At 35.2% G+C, this 15,475-nt stretch overlaps 1 protein-coding gene across 4 annotated transcripts in view; it reads left to right on the forward strand.

Annotated features, from left to right (window-relative positions):
- Window positions 1–15,379, forward strand: part of LOC137395275 (sorting nexin-14-like) — a 43,582-nt gene extending 28,203 nt beyond the window's left edge. For 2 of the 4 annotated variants that reach the window (XM_068082145.1, XM_068082147.1), the window contains 12 exons: window positions 256–322; window positions 2,753–2,805; window positions 2,924–3,062; window positions 5,054–5,234; window positions 5,592–5,791; window positions 5,977–6,076; window positions 8,539–8,714; window positions 10,235–10,397; window positions 12,179–12,343; window positions 12,458–12,553; window positions 14,576–14,664; window positions 15,178–15,370. In XM_068082145.1, the coding sequence (XP_067938246.1) occupies window positions 256–322; window positions 2,753–2,805; window positions 2,924–3,062; window positions 5,054–5,234; window positions 5,592–5,791; window positions 5,977–6,076; window positions 8,539–8,714; window positions 10,235–10,397; window positions 12,179–12,343; window positions 12,458–12,553; window positions 14,576–14,664; window positions 15,178–15,354 (1,606 nt within the window). In that variant the 3' untranslated portion in view covers window positions 15,355–15,370. Of the gene's footprint in view, window positions 1–255; window positions 323–2,752; window positions 2,806–2,923; window positions 3,063–5,053; window positions 5,235–5,591; window positions 5,792–5,976; window positions 6,077–8,538; window positions 8,715–10,234; window positions 10,398–12,178; window positions 12,344–12,457; window positions 12,554–14,575; window positions 14,665–15,177 lie in introns of all 4 variants that reach the window. The other 2 variants (XM_068082148.1, XM_068082146.1) reach the window with 2 other exon arrangements.
- Window positions 15,380–15,475: the final 96 nt, after the last annotated feature.

Consider the following 15,475-nt stretch of genomic DNA (forward strand, 5'->3'; position numbering starts at 1 on the left):
TACGTGATTGTCAGCAGTTTACTTTCGAGATGCAATTTTAATAAAGGATCTTTCATTGGTAGTGATATTGATGTTGATCAGGAACCATTTACAGTCAGCAGTGTTGGTGCAACTCCAGCTTTTGGTGCTGGACTGACACTTAGCGAGCTTTCTTAAACATTGCTCAAAGAATTGTCTGCCCCTGCTTTTGCAAATTACCTAGAGAAGACAATTTATACATGCACAATGCTCAGGGCTGCTAATTTGTTGTTGTAGAGCCTATGACTACTTATATAACCTGATGGAGTGTTACTACTTACCGATATTTAGACACAGCAAGCAGGTAGGTGTAGAGAAACTATTAGGAGAACCATTTAACGACAACTAAAAAGTTTTGTGTAGTGATGCAGCAGAAGGGGGAGGTGTAGGTTTATGTGTATGGACACTAGAAATGGGTGAGTTTAGAGTTGTTAAAGGTTGACTTGCAACAAAGTTCACATTACAGTTATTTGGTATCAAAAGATTCACCATGTCTTACTCTGTTGTGTTGTAGGTGCCAAATATGTGGAAATGTGATTACAAGCTCTTAAAAGCTCAAAAACGAAAAGTCGCCGTAGATTGGAATCTCTTTATTTCGATGACGTAGCCATGAAATTTGGTTATCGTCTTGTCACGTATGTTCTCACGTGAATTGAAAGACCAATACAAAGCTCAATATAAAACTTATCGTAGTACTAGTTTATGACAAACACTTTGTCGTAATCTGATCATGTGACCCAATACTTCGCAAATAATTTTTGCAGCACTTTTCGATTATCACAGATGACCAACAGGCTCGTTATGATTATCAGACAATGATATGTACTCCTTCGAGGTAAGGTTAAAAAGTTAAATGAATTTTTACGGTAAGTTATAAGATATCAGTGCTGAAAGTGACAGCATTACAACAGCATTACAATGACGATAAAACAGACGCGTAAGAACAATAGACATGGTTTTATTGAATGCGTGAAGTATATTTGTAAAAATGTTTCGACAAACAAGGTCGCATGAAAGTGTAAACAGAAACCATCTCTCACAAATGCGTCGCATTTGAGTGGTTTTGGAAAGAGAATCCAAACTACAGTGGTCTCGCGTGGCTGCGATTAACTGTTCGTTTTTGAGTTTTTAAGAGCTTGTAATCACATATCCACATATTTGGCACCTACAACACAACAGAGTAAGACATGGTGAATCTTATGATACCAAATAACTGTAATGTGAATTTTGTTGCAAGTCAACCTTTAAGATAAAGTAAGTTGATTGACATCAAACTCATGGTGCATTATAAGCTTAGAAGTGAACAGAGAGCACAACTCACAATATAGAGCTGGAATTTTAATGGTAACTGAACACTTGTGGAAACTAATATGCTTGTGCAGGTGACACTCGCATGTGTACTTGTCAGTTCATAATATATTTACCAATACTTTATTAGGTTAATTGAGCTACCTTTGCTATCGCGGTAACTCTATAGTCAAAACCTGTCAATATTTTATTAGGTTAATAGAGCTACCATTGCTATCTTGGTAACTCTATAGTCATTTTCCTTTATACAAAGTTAATCTATGCTAAGATCTGCTCCACATGTTAAAAAGGAGCACTGTTAGAGAGAGTTTTCTTTGAAGATCACACTAATTCATTTAATGTTCTAAGACTTATACTAACTCCTTAATGGATACTGCAAATAATTGCACTTAGTATTAAAACTAATGCATATGATAAAACCATGTAAAATAACGGAATGTAAAAATTAAATTATTTGTAAAAACATATTTGAAAAGTAATAATCATAAAAATAGATGTTTGTTGATACTTGACTGTAGAGACATGCGAATGGATGTGTAGGGTGGGTGATGCATAAGTTTAAAGTAGAAGTGGTGATATTGGTACACAGATTAGGTAAAGTTGAAATTAATATAGCTTATAAACTTTTAGTGGTTTTATATTTACCAATCCTTCAATTTAGGTACTTGTGAGACTCCAACATTTTAAGAAACTTAACTCTTATGTTGGAAATTTCTTCTCGTGTAGAATCAGATTTCTCAGATTTTACATTGTATGTTGTAAAATTTGTATGTAGGAGTGATTGTAATAAGAGGTTTGACAGTAGTAGAGGTTTGACAGTAGTAGAGGTTTGACAGTAGTAGAGGTTTGACAGTAGTAGAGGTTTGACAGTAGTAGAGGTTTGACTCTAGTCGAGGTTTGACTCTAGTCGAGGTTTGACTTTAGTCGAGGTTTGACTCTAGTCGAGGTTTGACTCTAGTCGAGGTTTGACTCTAGTCGAGGTTTGACTCTAGTCGAGGTTTGACTCTAGTCGAGGTTTGACTCTAGTCGAGGTTTGACTCTAGTCGAGGTTTGACTCTAGTCGAGGTTTGACTCTAGTCGAGGTTTGACTCTAGTCGAGGTTTGACTCTAGTCGAGGTTTGACTCTAGTCGAGGTTTGACTCTAGTCGAGGTTTGACTCTAGTCGAGGTTTGACTCTAGTCGAGGTTTGACTCTAGTCGAGGTTTGACTCTAGTCGAGGTTTGACTCTAGTCGAGGTTTGACTCTAGTCGAGGTTTGACTCTAGTCGAGGTTTGACTCTAGTCGAGGTTTGACTCTAGTCGAGGTTTGACTCTAGTCGAGGTTTGACTCTAGTCGAGGTTTGATTATATGAACAACTATAACTAAAAGTTGTTAGTCCTTTTTACTGCAAATATTCAATTTTATAACACTTTTACAATGCTTGTAGTATTTCACGCGGTTATATGGAGAGAAGCACGCAAAGCCAGATTTTGCTCCATGGTAAGGTAATATAATTGCATTGCACAAAGTTTCTTTGCTGATAGAATGGATGACTCTGCTAGGTTGCTCCAAGTGTGCAAGCTTAATATGTTGCTAAGTGCACAAGCCTCTACTGTAGGGTCAGCCGGAGTGATCGACGTGGGTTTAGTCTATCATCTAGACTGAGGAGTTCGTTTAAGGGAGACAGAGGTGGGGGTAGCCTAAGTGGCTCAAACAGCAATCTCAAGGATCTCGACAGTTCTCCTTGTTCCACACCCGTATGTTCACCAGCAGTAACTTTATTTACATTGATTACTAAATGCCTATTCTTGGATCGTAATATTATAATTATTACATCTCACAGGACCATGTGATTGTATAGAAGCCTAAAATAGTGCTGTATGAATATGTATATGAGAACTGTATGGACTGTATAGTTACCGTAAAACCTCTAATTGAATGCCACCTCTATTTGAATGCCACCTCTATTTGACTGCCACTGTGAGAGAAGGGTTGAAAAATAGAGCGCCACTCTCTAATTGAACGACACCTCTATTTGATCGTCACTTTGACAATCTTTGCTCTTTACGAACCCATAATATCAATTGATCGGTAGAAAAGGGTCCAACAGATTTTTATTAATAATGAATCATTTACATGAATAATAATTAATTCTCTCGTTGTCTAACTCCAAAGCTTTTCATTTTTTTCGTTAAAACATTGAAAGCAACGCTATAAAAATAATTAATAACTGTCTCAGGCTAATAGTAGTACCTTGTTTAATGCGGTCTTGATACTTTGAAGTACATGTATATAAAAACGGTTTACATTTGCGATGGTATGTGAACGACTAGTTTTAGAGTAAAGGTTGCGTTTAGTGAGCAAAACTTTTACGCATTGCATTTGTGCTAAATGCAGCGTGTGAAGGTATTGCTTCGCCAAAAACTTGTTTGGACGCTAATATTGACTAGCTCAGCTGTGCAAAAGAAGAATTGAGGTCAGAAGACATTGTGGAATGTATTGGACAACCAAAAGACGTTCGTTTCATTGAAAGCAACAATCAGGACGTAGCTATCTGAGCAAACGATACAAATATTTTTGTTTTAAAAACGTTAATTTTTGTTTCTGCATGTAATGTAAATATGGTTCATTAAAGCCACTTATTCATGAATATGTATTTGTAGCATTTGACCGATTATCATTATATAACTTATAAATTGGCTGAGTTATAGCATATTATTTAATAGCATTTTTGCAGTTATCTTAACATGGCTTACAATGGATCGACGCTCATAACTCCTCTTCTATTGCACATAAAAAGCCTGTTCTGACTGCAAACTGTAGCGAACATATCAATGAGTGCAATGAGCTTTTATGCAACATTGTTAAATATAGATATAAAATAAAAACATATCATGAAATTTAGAATTAAATAAAAATTGAAAGCTCCAACAAATTGCAAAGCAGTACACAGGCTATAATATCATGGCAGGTTAATTGCAAGCAATAGATATCTACTGGTAGAGATATTTTTCGGTTTCTCAATGCATATTTATTAATGGATCTTTGACAAGTTGGAGTTATGATAGCAGTTTTATTGCATCCAAAAGGTTTAATATCGCTCCACCGGAAAAAGAGGGCAATCTATAGACGATATTCGCTTCGAATAGACGATATTTGCTTCACCCGTAAAAGGGTTAATTTATCCTTCCAAAGTTCTGACAAGCCATTTGAAAAATACGATGCCAGCCTCTATTTGAACGCCGCCTCTAATTGACTGCCGCTATAGAGGAAAGATTGCAAAACAGAGCGCCGTGGCATTCAATTAAGGGTTTTACGGTATGTTCTAAGGACTGTATGGTTATGTCCTAAAGGCTGTACGGTTATGTCCTAAGGAATGTATGACTATGTATTGTGAAGCTGTGTGGATACATTTAGTTGAGGGCAGTATGACTATATATTGTGAAGTCGTGTAGATACATTTTTTTGAGGACAGTATGATTATGTATTGTGAGGACTGTATGACTATATATATGAGGACTGTATGACTATATATTATGAGGACTGTATGACTATATATTGTGAAGTTGTGTGGACACATTTATTTAAGGACTGTATGATTATATATTTGTGGACTGTATGGCTGTATATTATGGGTACAGTATGACTATATATTATGGGTACAGTATGACTATATATTATGGGTACAGTATGACTATATATTTGTGGACTGTAGTTTATTGCACTGTGTTTATGTTATTTACTCAAGGATTGCGTGAGTCTTCAAGATGAAGACTTTGGAGATGAAACCATAGGAGAAGACGAATTTCCTGATATGAGTGGCTGGAGTGTAGAGCTACCCAGTATCTCCATACAGCCGGACTCTCGCAGCCGCACTTGCTTGTTTTTTCAAATTAGGGTATATAAGTCTGACCCTAACATGACCCTCAGTGAGTTTACCCCTATATGTAGCTACATTGATGATACTTCAGTATACTTGTCTTTTCAAATGCTGACTTATGTAATTCTACTCAGTGCTGACTATTCAGGCTTGCTCATCATAGGATAGGGGTACAATTCTTATATACTAAGTCGGTTATGTACACTGGTCAGTAGGGAGGAAAACTGATGCTGTACACTGGTCAGTGAGTGGACCAAGTCTGTACACAAGGAACTTGTTCTGTGCAATGTACACCGGTTAGCCACAAGCGCCGCACACTCATCATTAGGAAGGAATTTGCACTGGTAGTTGGTTTTCTTTTAACAGGATTTGATCAGAAACTAATTTTACTGGATAATGTTTGTAGGTGAGGAAAATGAGGCAGCAAATCATAGCAGCAGGTGCTCTGTTTTCCGAGCTTATAATGACTTCTACAGTTTGGAGCAAAAATTAAAGCAGTTCCACGGAGCAAAGCTGTGCAAACAACTTCCACCAAAGAGAATCTTTGGCACAATCGGCCACGAATACCTTGATGGAGTTAAACCCAAGTTTGAAGCATTTCTCAAGGTGGGTTTGATTATTCATCAGGCAGGACCAATGTTAGTTACAAGTGTTTTTAGTAATGGCCATTGTTACATGTACGCTGTTCTCTACACAACTATCAAAATATTGTTGTTCGCTTTTGCACTTTATGTTGGAGTTGTGGCGCCTTGTGAGTGAATCTTGCACGGTCAGATAATTCTTTACTTTAGAATGTTCTGAACACACCGGAACTCAAGAACAGTGAACTGCTGCACAACTTTCTCACTGCCGAAGATTTCTCTAAAGGAACTGCAGCTGATGTACGAATTGGTAAGCCTAATTGATATGTCTAGTTGTGGTTAAACATGTATTGATGTTCTGTAGCTCCAGCTGGTTGATTAGCTTGAGGCATAGTCTTGGCTGTTCAAGGTATATTTTTGTAATGAAGTCAGTAAGACTGAATTCAATTAACATTGGATTTGTGCTGTTTTACACATTTATGTTTTGATTCACTAGACAATTAATTCCTATGACATTTTGCTTTTCTCCTCTGGATTGTTTCAATAGATTTATAGATAGGTCAAGGTGAATATAACACAGCAGGGGATCACTCTGGTCACTCAGAGGCATGTGCTCCTTATATAGCTTTGATGACGAGCTGTTTATTTATATAAGATATTTGACGAGAGCAGTTAGTGCTTGTGAAGGTTTGATAACAAGTTGCAAGTAGTATTTACATAGATTGGATAACAACAATGGGTAGTATTTGTATAGCTGTAGGTATAGGTCATACTTGTACAAAAGAATTGGCATTTACAGAAACTATATGGGTTATTTTGTGTGCTTTTAAATTGTGTTTATGCAATGGACAAATCCTCTCAAAATGAAACTATCCAAAATTGTAAAAAAATTTAGGTACCTGTTCTTGGAAATTCTTGACTATATTAAAAGCGAGCTTTTTTAGTGAAGATGTTTCAGCTGTTGGCTTAATTGCATTCATACATTTATTTCACTTAGGTGTTTTTCGTCTGTGATTTTAAATGTTATCCAACTTTTACAATTTAGGGAAAGTTTTAAATACTTTATTTTTCATATAAGCAATCATAGAATTTCTCATTGTTGTTAATTATTGTGTATATTTCAAGCAGGAGATTTTCAATGTTTTGCTGATCACGTAACTTTGTTGTCCCCTTATTTTTATGCTAAAAATCGACGAATTCCCAAATTTTTATTTTTTAAAATGAACTCTAGTTTGAAAAATGCAAATTTTAATGATGAAAGGACTAGGTCCTTTTTGAAACTGATGATTAGTTCATCGTTTGTATTTTAATGATACTTTTGCTGCAAGCATGTTGGATGTGTCATTGTTTGAATCTATTGAAGTTTATGTAGTTGCATCTTGTATGCATTTATCATTTATGCAGTGTGTATTGAAGTAATAAAAATATTTACTGTAAGGAAGCAACACAAACACTTGATCAACCTCAGAGTTAGTTATTTATTTTAAAGGTCGACTTGCAACAAAATTCACATTACAGTTATCTGGTATCAAAAGATTCACCATGTCTTACTCAGCTGTGTTGTAGGTGCAAAATATGTGGAAATGTGATTACAAGCTCTTAAAAGCTCAAAAACGAACAGCTAATCGCAGCCATCACAAAAATGCTGTAGGTTGGAATCCCTTTCCAAAACGGCTCAAATGTGACGTAGTTGAACACGATAGCTTCTGTTTACGCTTTCATGCAACCTCATTTGTCAAAATATTTTCACAAATAATTATACTTCGCGCGTTCAATAAAACCATGTCTATTGCCCTTATGCGTCTATTTCATCATCATTGTAATGCTGTCACTTTGAGCACTGATATCTCAAAACCTACTGTACAAATTTTACTTTTTCAACCTTAGCTCGAAGAAGTGCATATCATCCTCTGATAAACATGACGAGCCTGTTGGTCACCTTTGATAGTCGAAAAAATGCTGCAGAAATTGTTGGTGCTATTTGGCAGGAAGTATGAGTCACATGATCAGATTACGACTAGATGATTAGACCAAACTGAAGCAAAACTGTAAAGTAGCGAGCATCTATATTTGATAAGGGCTTTCCGGTGAAACCCAAAGTGTTTGTCATAAACTAGTGCTACGAGACGTTTTATATTGAGCCTTTTATTGGTCTTTCATTTCACGTGATAACATCACGCGACAAAACAATAACCACGTCGAGTTGAGGACATCGTCAAAATGAAGGGATTCCAACTACATCGTTTTCATGATGGCTGCGATTAATTGTTCGTTTTTGAACTTTTAAGAGCTTGTAATCACATTTCCACATATTTTGCACCTACAACACAGCGGAGTAAGACACGGTGAATCTTTTGATACCAAATAACTATAATGTGAATTTTGTTGCAAGTCAACCTTTAACATCTCTATTTAGTTGACCAAATTGGCCTAAAATCAGCCTACCACTGGTTGGTTATTCATATCTTTTTAGTCTATATAACTTTAGCTTTTCTTTTTTCATTGGGGTTGTCTCATCTTTTATAAAGTAAATTTCGTGGTAGCATAACTCTTACAATATAGATGGGATGGTTAGAGCTAGGCAAAGATTAGAATTTTATAATGGGTATATTACTACTTGTGTAGGTGTAGAGATGTTGCCATATATTATGTCTCATTCACTCACTCATTCATTCACTCATTCTCATTCATTCATGAATTCTTTTATAGCTTATAATAAATAATATAATTAATTCATATGATGCAGTGGATTTGTTGTTGCAACTGTTGTAGAGAATGTGCTAAAATCCATGCCAGGAAAACTAGTTAAAGAGAGGGGACAGAATCTTAAAGGCTTTCTTAAATCATTCCAAAGCAGCACCATTCCTAAGCCACCTCGGCCAGACCTAACCAGATGCTCTGGTGGAGTGGATGATGGTGACAGCCCAACTCTCCTCATCGACAGACATGTGAGTATCAAGCTCCTAGTTGGACTGGTGCCTGTTACACTCAGCAATCTATCTATTAATATTATTCATTTTGAAATCTCTTTTGTATGTTGGAGCAAATATTCCTATAAGAATTCATAATAATTTGATTAATGTCTTCTATAGCTCAAAATCCTATGATAATTTCTTAATAGATACCGCAGGTAATTTAAATATAGCATTATTACAAATGCATTATAAAAAATCTTTGTAAATATTTAATTTAAAAAACCATATGTAAGAATAAATTGATAATATTGTAATTATCAGCAATAGATGAGCAAGCTTGGCGATGTGCAGTTTCAGAGATAGAGTGTCTAACAAGGCGTGTAAGTAATGGGTAAGTTACGTGGTAGACGTTCCTTTAACTCTGATTAAATAAAATTTGAATTTAACTTAATTTTCGTGATTTTATATTTTTTTATTGTTGACCAGCCTCTTCATGTTCACTTTCAAAACTGCAGAGCTCTAACAAACTTTAAATGATTTACGTTGGGAATTGCTTTAAAATTAGAGCGAAATTTTTGTCCAAATTTTGAATCGTGTTGGAAAATTCAATTCGTATGTCGAAGCGATCATAAGTGGAGGTTTGACTTTGTTATCGATTATGGCCTCCACAAGGAACAATAGTTCAAATTAAAGGAAGTTGTTGTTAGACAAGCTCATGCTCTAGTGCAGTTGTAAACTTATGAGCCTTGAGACCTGTGATAAACATAATAAGCCAGGACAAGTCTTTTAGTATCTCCTAACTAATCCATATGAACTGAGTTTTTATGATTTAAATCACCTGATATGAACTGTTCTCATCCCTATACCCTCGACCTTCGTTAGAACAGACTAATAGTGGTGGTGGGGTTCAGTATACCGATGTGCCTATATGTAGGCATATATATATACAGGAAAGATCACATAGATAATGCCTATATACATTGCACTATCTACTGTGCACAATATTATACTGTATATACAATAAAATACATAGCCTGTGAGAAGAAACATTTCTAAGCTGCGAAATCTCTAAAAACAGCAACAAAGGTTAGGCAATACCTATAACGGCAAATTATTTGCGGAAACTTGCATTCACGCGGAGTAGTACAACTGTTTAGTTTTACTGGACATTAAATAAATTCCTCCTTCAAGCTTATATTGTGGTTTTCTTACATACTTATAAATCATATAAAATTGTATTTCATCATAAAAGTTGAGGACACAAACGATACGATTGAAAAATTTATTTCACTCTTGCGAGTGATTTTATACAAATGGCTCCAATAGACAAGTGTTTCTTACATTTAATGATTTTCAAATTTTTTACTGAAAATCATTAAAAACAGATTATCAATTGTTTGTACGTAACTGTACTTTGATTGCAACTGCTATATCCAAATTTATCTGTCTTATCTGATATCCGGACAAATGAGTTCCATATAAACAAGGGTTGACTGTATCACCAGCATTTAAATTGTTAGTTGACTAATGTGGTGCTGCGGTTTTCTTTACAGCTTAACAATCGGTTATACGAAAAAAGCCACATTAGGCAACTCAGCAATGGTGTGGCGGTAGAGCCTAACAACCACCTGCTAACAGACAGCTGTGAAACATCTGCAAGGGAACCTGCCAATGCTATAAAGTTATCTTCTGTTGTGGATTGTATAGCGCGCATTGGTAAGATACGTATATAATCTATTCATATCTTAACTTATTATTATCGTAATAAGCATCAGTACTAGCAGACATGTGCGGAGTACATTAAATGGGGATGTACTATGCTCCATTTAGGCATGCCATGTCAATTTCTTGTTTAAAGTATTACTATCACTATTTTGACTAAGTGTCAGAGTATTATAACAACTTTTAAACTGTTAAATAATAGTTTTAAACCTTTCTAGCAGATTAGCATGAGAGTATTTTGTGGATTTTAAATTGTATTTATTCATTTTGCATCAATGAGAGCCAGCCATCAATGAAACAAGTTTAAATATTTTCTGAGTACAATTCAGGTTTTAACTAACCTTTTATGCTGCTCATTTTTACTTAATTTGTACTTATTCATAACTAGATGAATGTACAGCGTTGCACGGGTAATAAAAAAGTTCTTGCACAAAAAATTTATTTCTAACATACAGGTGACGCTACTACAATGTAAATAATCCGCTCCAAAAACGCTTACGTTACGACGATTTTATGTTATAAGAACAGTAAAATACATGTAAGTTGCCTAATCCGTTCCAAGATCTTCCCAAACTCACCCCTGTCCAATTGTTTCCTTCGTCGATCTGTTTCCAGGGGACAAGGTTATGATAAAAGATAACTGTCGACGATACTCCAACTCGTGACATTCAGATTGGTAGACCGACGCTGTAACACCTCCACAAATCGATCGCCTTTAAGTATTTCTGAACAATTGCGCAGCTACTTATTCTCTGCACTTTCTCGAAACACTTGATGATCTATTATGGTGAACTAGACTGTCATGGAATTTGCGTATATAATAGAGATAATGGTATACATACGTTGTTTTTTCTTTCCCAATTGCAGCAGAAGAGAAAACGAAATTTTAAAACTACAAGATTCTCATTATTCAAATAGAATTTAAAAACTTGCACCGACGTTACGTTATCTGGAATTTACGTTATAGGAGGTATATGTTATATGGTCTACTGTATTTATGATTATGGCTGGTAGAACCTGTCTATCCAACTACCCTGGCAGTCTGTCGAAATGCAGGAAGTCATCAGATGGTTTGGCTTCTTCTCTATTTGTAAAACCTTTCATCTGCAACTAGCCAATACGTCACTGATGTAGTTTTTCTGGTCATTATTTAAGCAGAAGTGATTTTCAGTCTGTCAAAATATTTGATTACATAGATTTGTAAGGTTATATAAAAGAGAAACCACAAGTTTTGCAGATAGAAAAATTAATAAGGTTGCAGGGCAGAATGTAGTGACACTTAAAGAGTTCGTCTTCGTTTTTTTGCGAATGGCACTTTATAAGAGCAGATAAGTACAAAATTGCATTTGTCACTGTATGCTAGGGCACTCCTCTATTTTTATTACTTGATGAATTAAATCAGCCGTTCATTCTGTTGTTACCTATTCACTCCTAAACTGACTTGCTACAATTGTCAACCAAGCGCTTTTAATGGAAGCTCTTCAGAAGCGAACTGTCCGGTTTTATTATGGCACTGAAAAAGAGAGTATTAACCCATTTTCTGTATATACTAATGCTAAGAAGTGTAGGCCGAACAACATATGTACTAGGTGTGATTATACAATTAAGCGGATTAATTCTACTTCCTCGTTTCTTTGTTCTCCTTGTTTTTTTCTTTTCCTTGTTGTTTTTTTCCTTTTGTTTTGTTTTTCCTTGTTTACCCTTCAAGCTCAGTGTCATGGCATGTCAAGTTGCTCTACAGCCGTAAGCATACGCATGTGTATTGTTGGTCATAGCAGAGGAAGTGTTTGTGATCCCAAAAAGACTGCACATGGTGTTGGTGACAGTGACACTGCTCGCCAAGGACTGGATTGATAGTCTTATCACGTACTTAATCCATTGGAAGCTTGGCCAGGTCCTCGAAGAGCATCGTATAGAATCTCTCATCAAATTGCTTCAAGGTATTTTTAATGTCAGCTAAAAATCTTATGCAATTCTTATCCATTTCATGATGATGTTACTACATAACATCTTTATTGCATGTTGACATCTGTTATTAATTGTTTCTCTTATAGATAATATATTCTATGGGGATGGTCTCACCAGAACAGATGATCAGCGAGACCAAAGAAAGCGTAAAGCTTTAGCAGACGTCAAAAACTTGGTGCAAGGTGGGTCCAGACTGTTATTTTCTGTGGAGCTCCATCATTATATATTCAGCTTATATTGAACAGCATATATGCCGACCCTAGAAAAACAGCTCTAAAATCAGAGAATTTATAAGAATTCGCGTATAAGCCTATAAATCCTATATATGCCGTACGTATCTATCAGAGCAAAAGGTTGCAGAAATGGAGCGACTTTTGGAGGCTTATTACAAAAAGTGTCTGAGTTGTTGTGTAATTAGCCTATCATGTCTCGGCTTAATCGAAAGGAAACAATCATCTGTTTGCGTTGAGCCAATGGAAAACATGTCTGCATCTCATGCTGACCTTAGTTTCACTTTACAAAAACACAGTTTTATAGCCCCTTTTTTCTGCGATGATCAGACGCATTACAACTACATAAGTTTCACAAATTGTAGATCGAGGGACTTCTGATGATTATCTACTGGGTAATAGTAGTGGTGACAGTTTATTTCAACAGTAATAATAATAACGCCATAAGCTATAGTAAAGCCGCTAGCCATAGTAATAGTGGTAACATGTCCGACTCGGAACATGCTTAACTTGTCAACCACAGCTAGTATAAAGAGGACAAAAAGTGTCCGAACTCATTCTGCAACAATCATCGTGGCCTTTTATGGCATCATATGATGTAAAATTTTATGCTAATTAGTTTGGTCAAATGCTACGTAAATTTATATGCGCCAATGTCAAATATTTGGGTCATGATCTCAGAAACCATGGTTAAGTTGGGTGTTTGAGATTTAGAGTTATCTAGACTAGCAGAAGGAGAAAATTCTCAGTTATTTTGCAAAAAAATTCTGATTCCAGCAGATTTTATGGTCAATAAACTGAATGCACGTTCACCATTAGTGTGAAAACGTAGTTCTGAGAAAACTGGTGTTAAAGTTTGAGAAATGAAAACCAATACACAATTTTGTTTACATTTCAAAACGTCATAGCAACCAATATCAAGAAGTTGTGATATTTATCTAGATTTCTGTATTTATATACAAAAAATTATCCTGAATTTAAAAATCTAAACAGATTTTAGCTAGCTGTCATAGAAATAGCTATATATCTATCAGAAAATGTATTACTTATTCTTAATTTTGCAGATAATAAAAATGGCTTGACAGTATCGCAATTTTGGGCACAGCCGTAGTATTACCAACAAAATCTTTAGAAAAATAATAACCGTAGCATATTGCACACCATCGGACACTATATACTCCGATTTTGTAAAATCGAATAATTAATCTTACAATTAAATCTTATAAGATATATAAGAAAATATCATCGTCATTCCCTTCACTTTCACTGCTTTCGACATCAATTGGAATACCAAAGTACACATTAAAAGAGTCCAAAATGTCACAGTTATCTTTAAAATCGGCAAAAAATAATCGATTACTTTTATCGGACACATTTTCCAGTACTTCCTGTTTAGTGTAGCAACAGATATAAGGGAGGTTTTCCAAGGGTTGGAGACTTCTATTGGCTAAACTGACTTCAGATTCAGAAAGATCACTCTTTAATCGATCCGAATGCATGTGTTGCAAAAATCGTTACCAATATCGCTTCAAAGTCGGATAACTCAACTTCGTGATTTGCGGCTTAACCATGGTTTATGAGATCGCGACCCATTTGATTTCACCAAGTTTGTCTTGGTAAAAAATTTATTTGGTAGCGTAAAAGTTAATGGTAGTGGTAACCATTATTATTGTTTTACTTTTATAAAGTTGAGTTTATAAAAGTTTGAATTGTAATTGTTGGACTTAAATTAGCATAAAGTCATTTCGTTTGCTTTTAATCAGAGTTGTGCGGAAATCCCGGACCACTTAGTTTCATAAAAAAATTGTTGCGTTCTATAATTGGCTTATATGCGAGAATATATGGTACATATTTTCATTTATGAGTATTTTAGTTGAATAAATATTGATTTTATATACATGTATTTGCATATTTGAGGCATGCTTTAGAATTGTTTTGAAATGATATTTGAATGAACTTTTGTTGCATAAATAGTTCTGCACAAAGTCCTCGGAGAAAAACCTACAGACACTGCATTAGAGGAGATGTTTGATGTATTGCAACACCCTAAGCTCAACAAACAGGTACAGCGACAGTTTTAGTACATATAAATGTACACCAGTGAGAATGTATCTATGCTTTCACTGGTCAAAAGAAGTTATTTTAGATAAAATTTTGTATGGTATTTACTTTGTCTGTATAAATGTTTTTTTCCAAATTGCTTTGCAATACAGCAATGTAAATCATCAGAGAAAATTGATCAGTTTTTGTTCGCTGCGTGTAAAACAGTCATGCAATCACTAGCAAGACATACAGACATGTTTCCTTTCTCACTAAATTTAGTTTAGAAATGGCTTTCATCAGAAAATTACTGTAGCCAAACCTATATATATATAACACTAATGATTGTGTACTCATCTTCAAAACAGATGATAAACAGCAATTGGAGTTTAGAATTAGTTGCTGCTGTTACATCATATTCAATACAATGTAATCACAAAAAATAATGAACAGTCAATTGGTATTGTACGCGTTGATATATATCCTACTGGATACCATTATTAATGAACAGTCAATTGGTATTGTACATGTTACAGCTGATATATATCCTACTGAACACCATCATTAATGAACAGTCAATTGGTATTGTATGTGTTACAGCTGATATATATCCTACTGGACACCATCATGTTCAAGCTGTTCCCGGAACTAAACTGTTGAGAGAAGGGCATTGCTCTGTCAAAGATGCTCTGCAAGTCGAGTCTTATTGTTAATATTATTTTGATTATTATTAATGTTATGCCAAAGTTACTGTCCGAGACTAAATGATGAATGAAAATATTTTATGTGGTCTGCTCTGTTGTTCCGTCGTTGGATATTTATTTTCTTATTTAT

The sequence above is a fragment of the Watersipora subatra genome, chromosome 4 (genome assembly GCF_963576615.1).
Source record: "Watersipora subatra chromosome 4, tzWatSuba1.1, whole genome shotgun sequence".
NCBI classification, from domain to species: Eukaryota; Metazoa; Bryozoa; class Gymnolaemata; order Cheilostomatida; family Watersiporidae; genus Watersipora; species Watersipora subatra.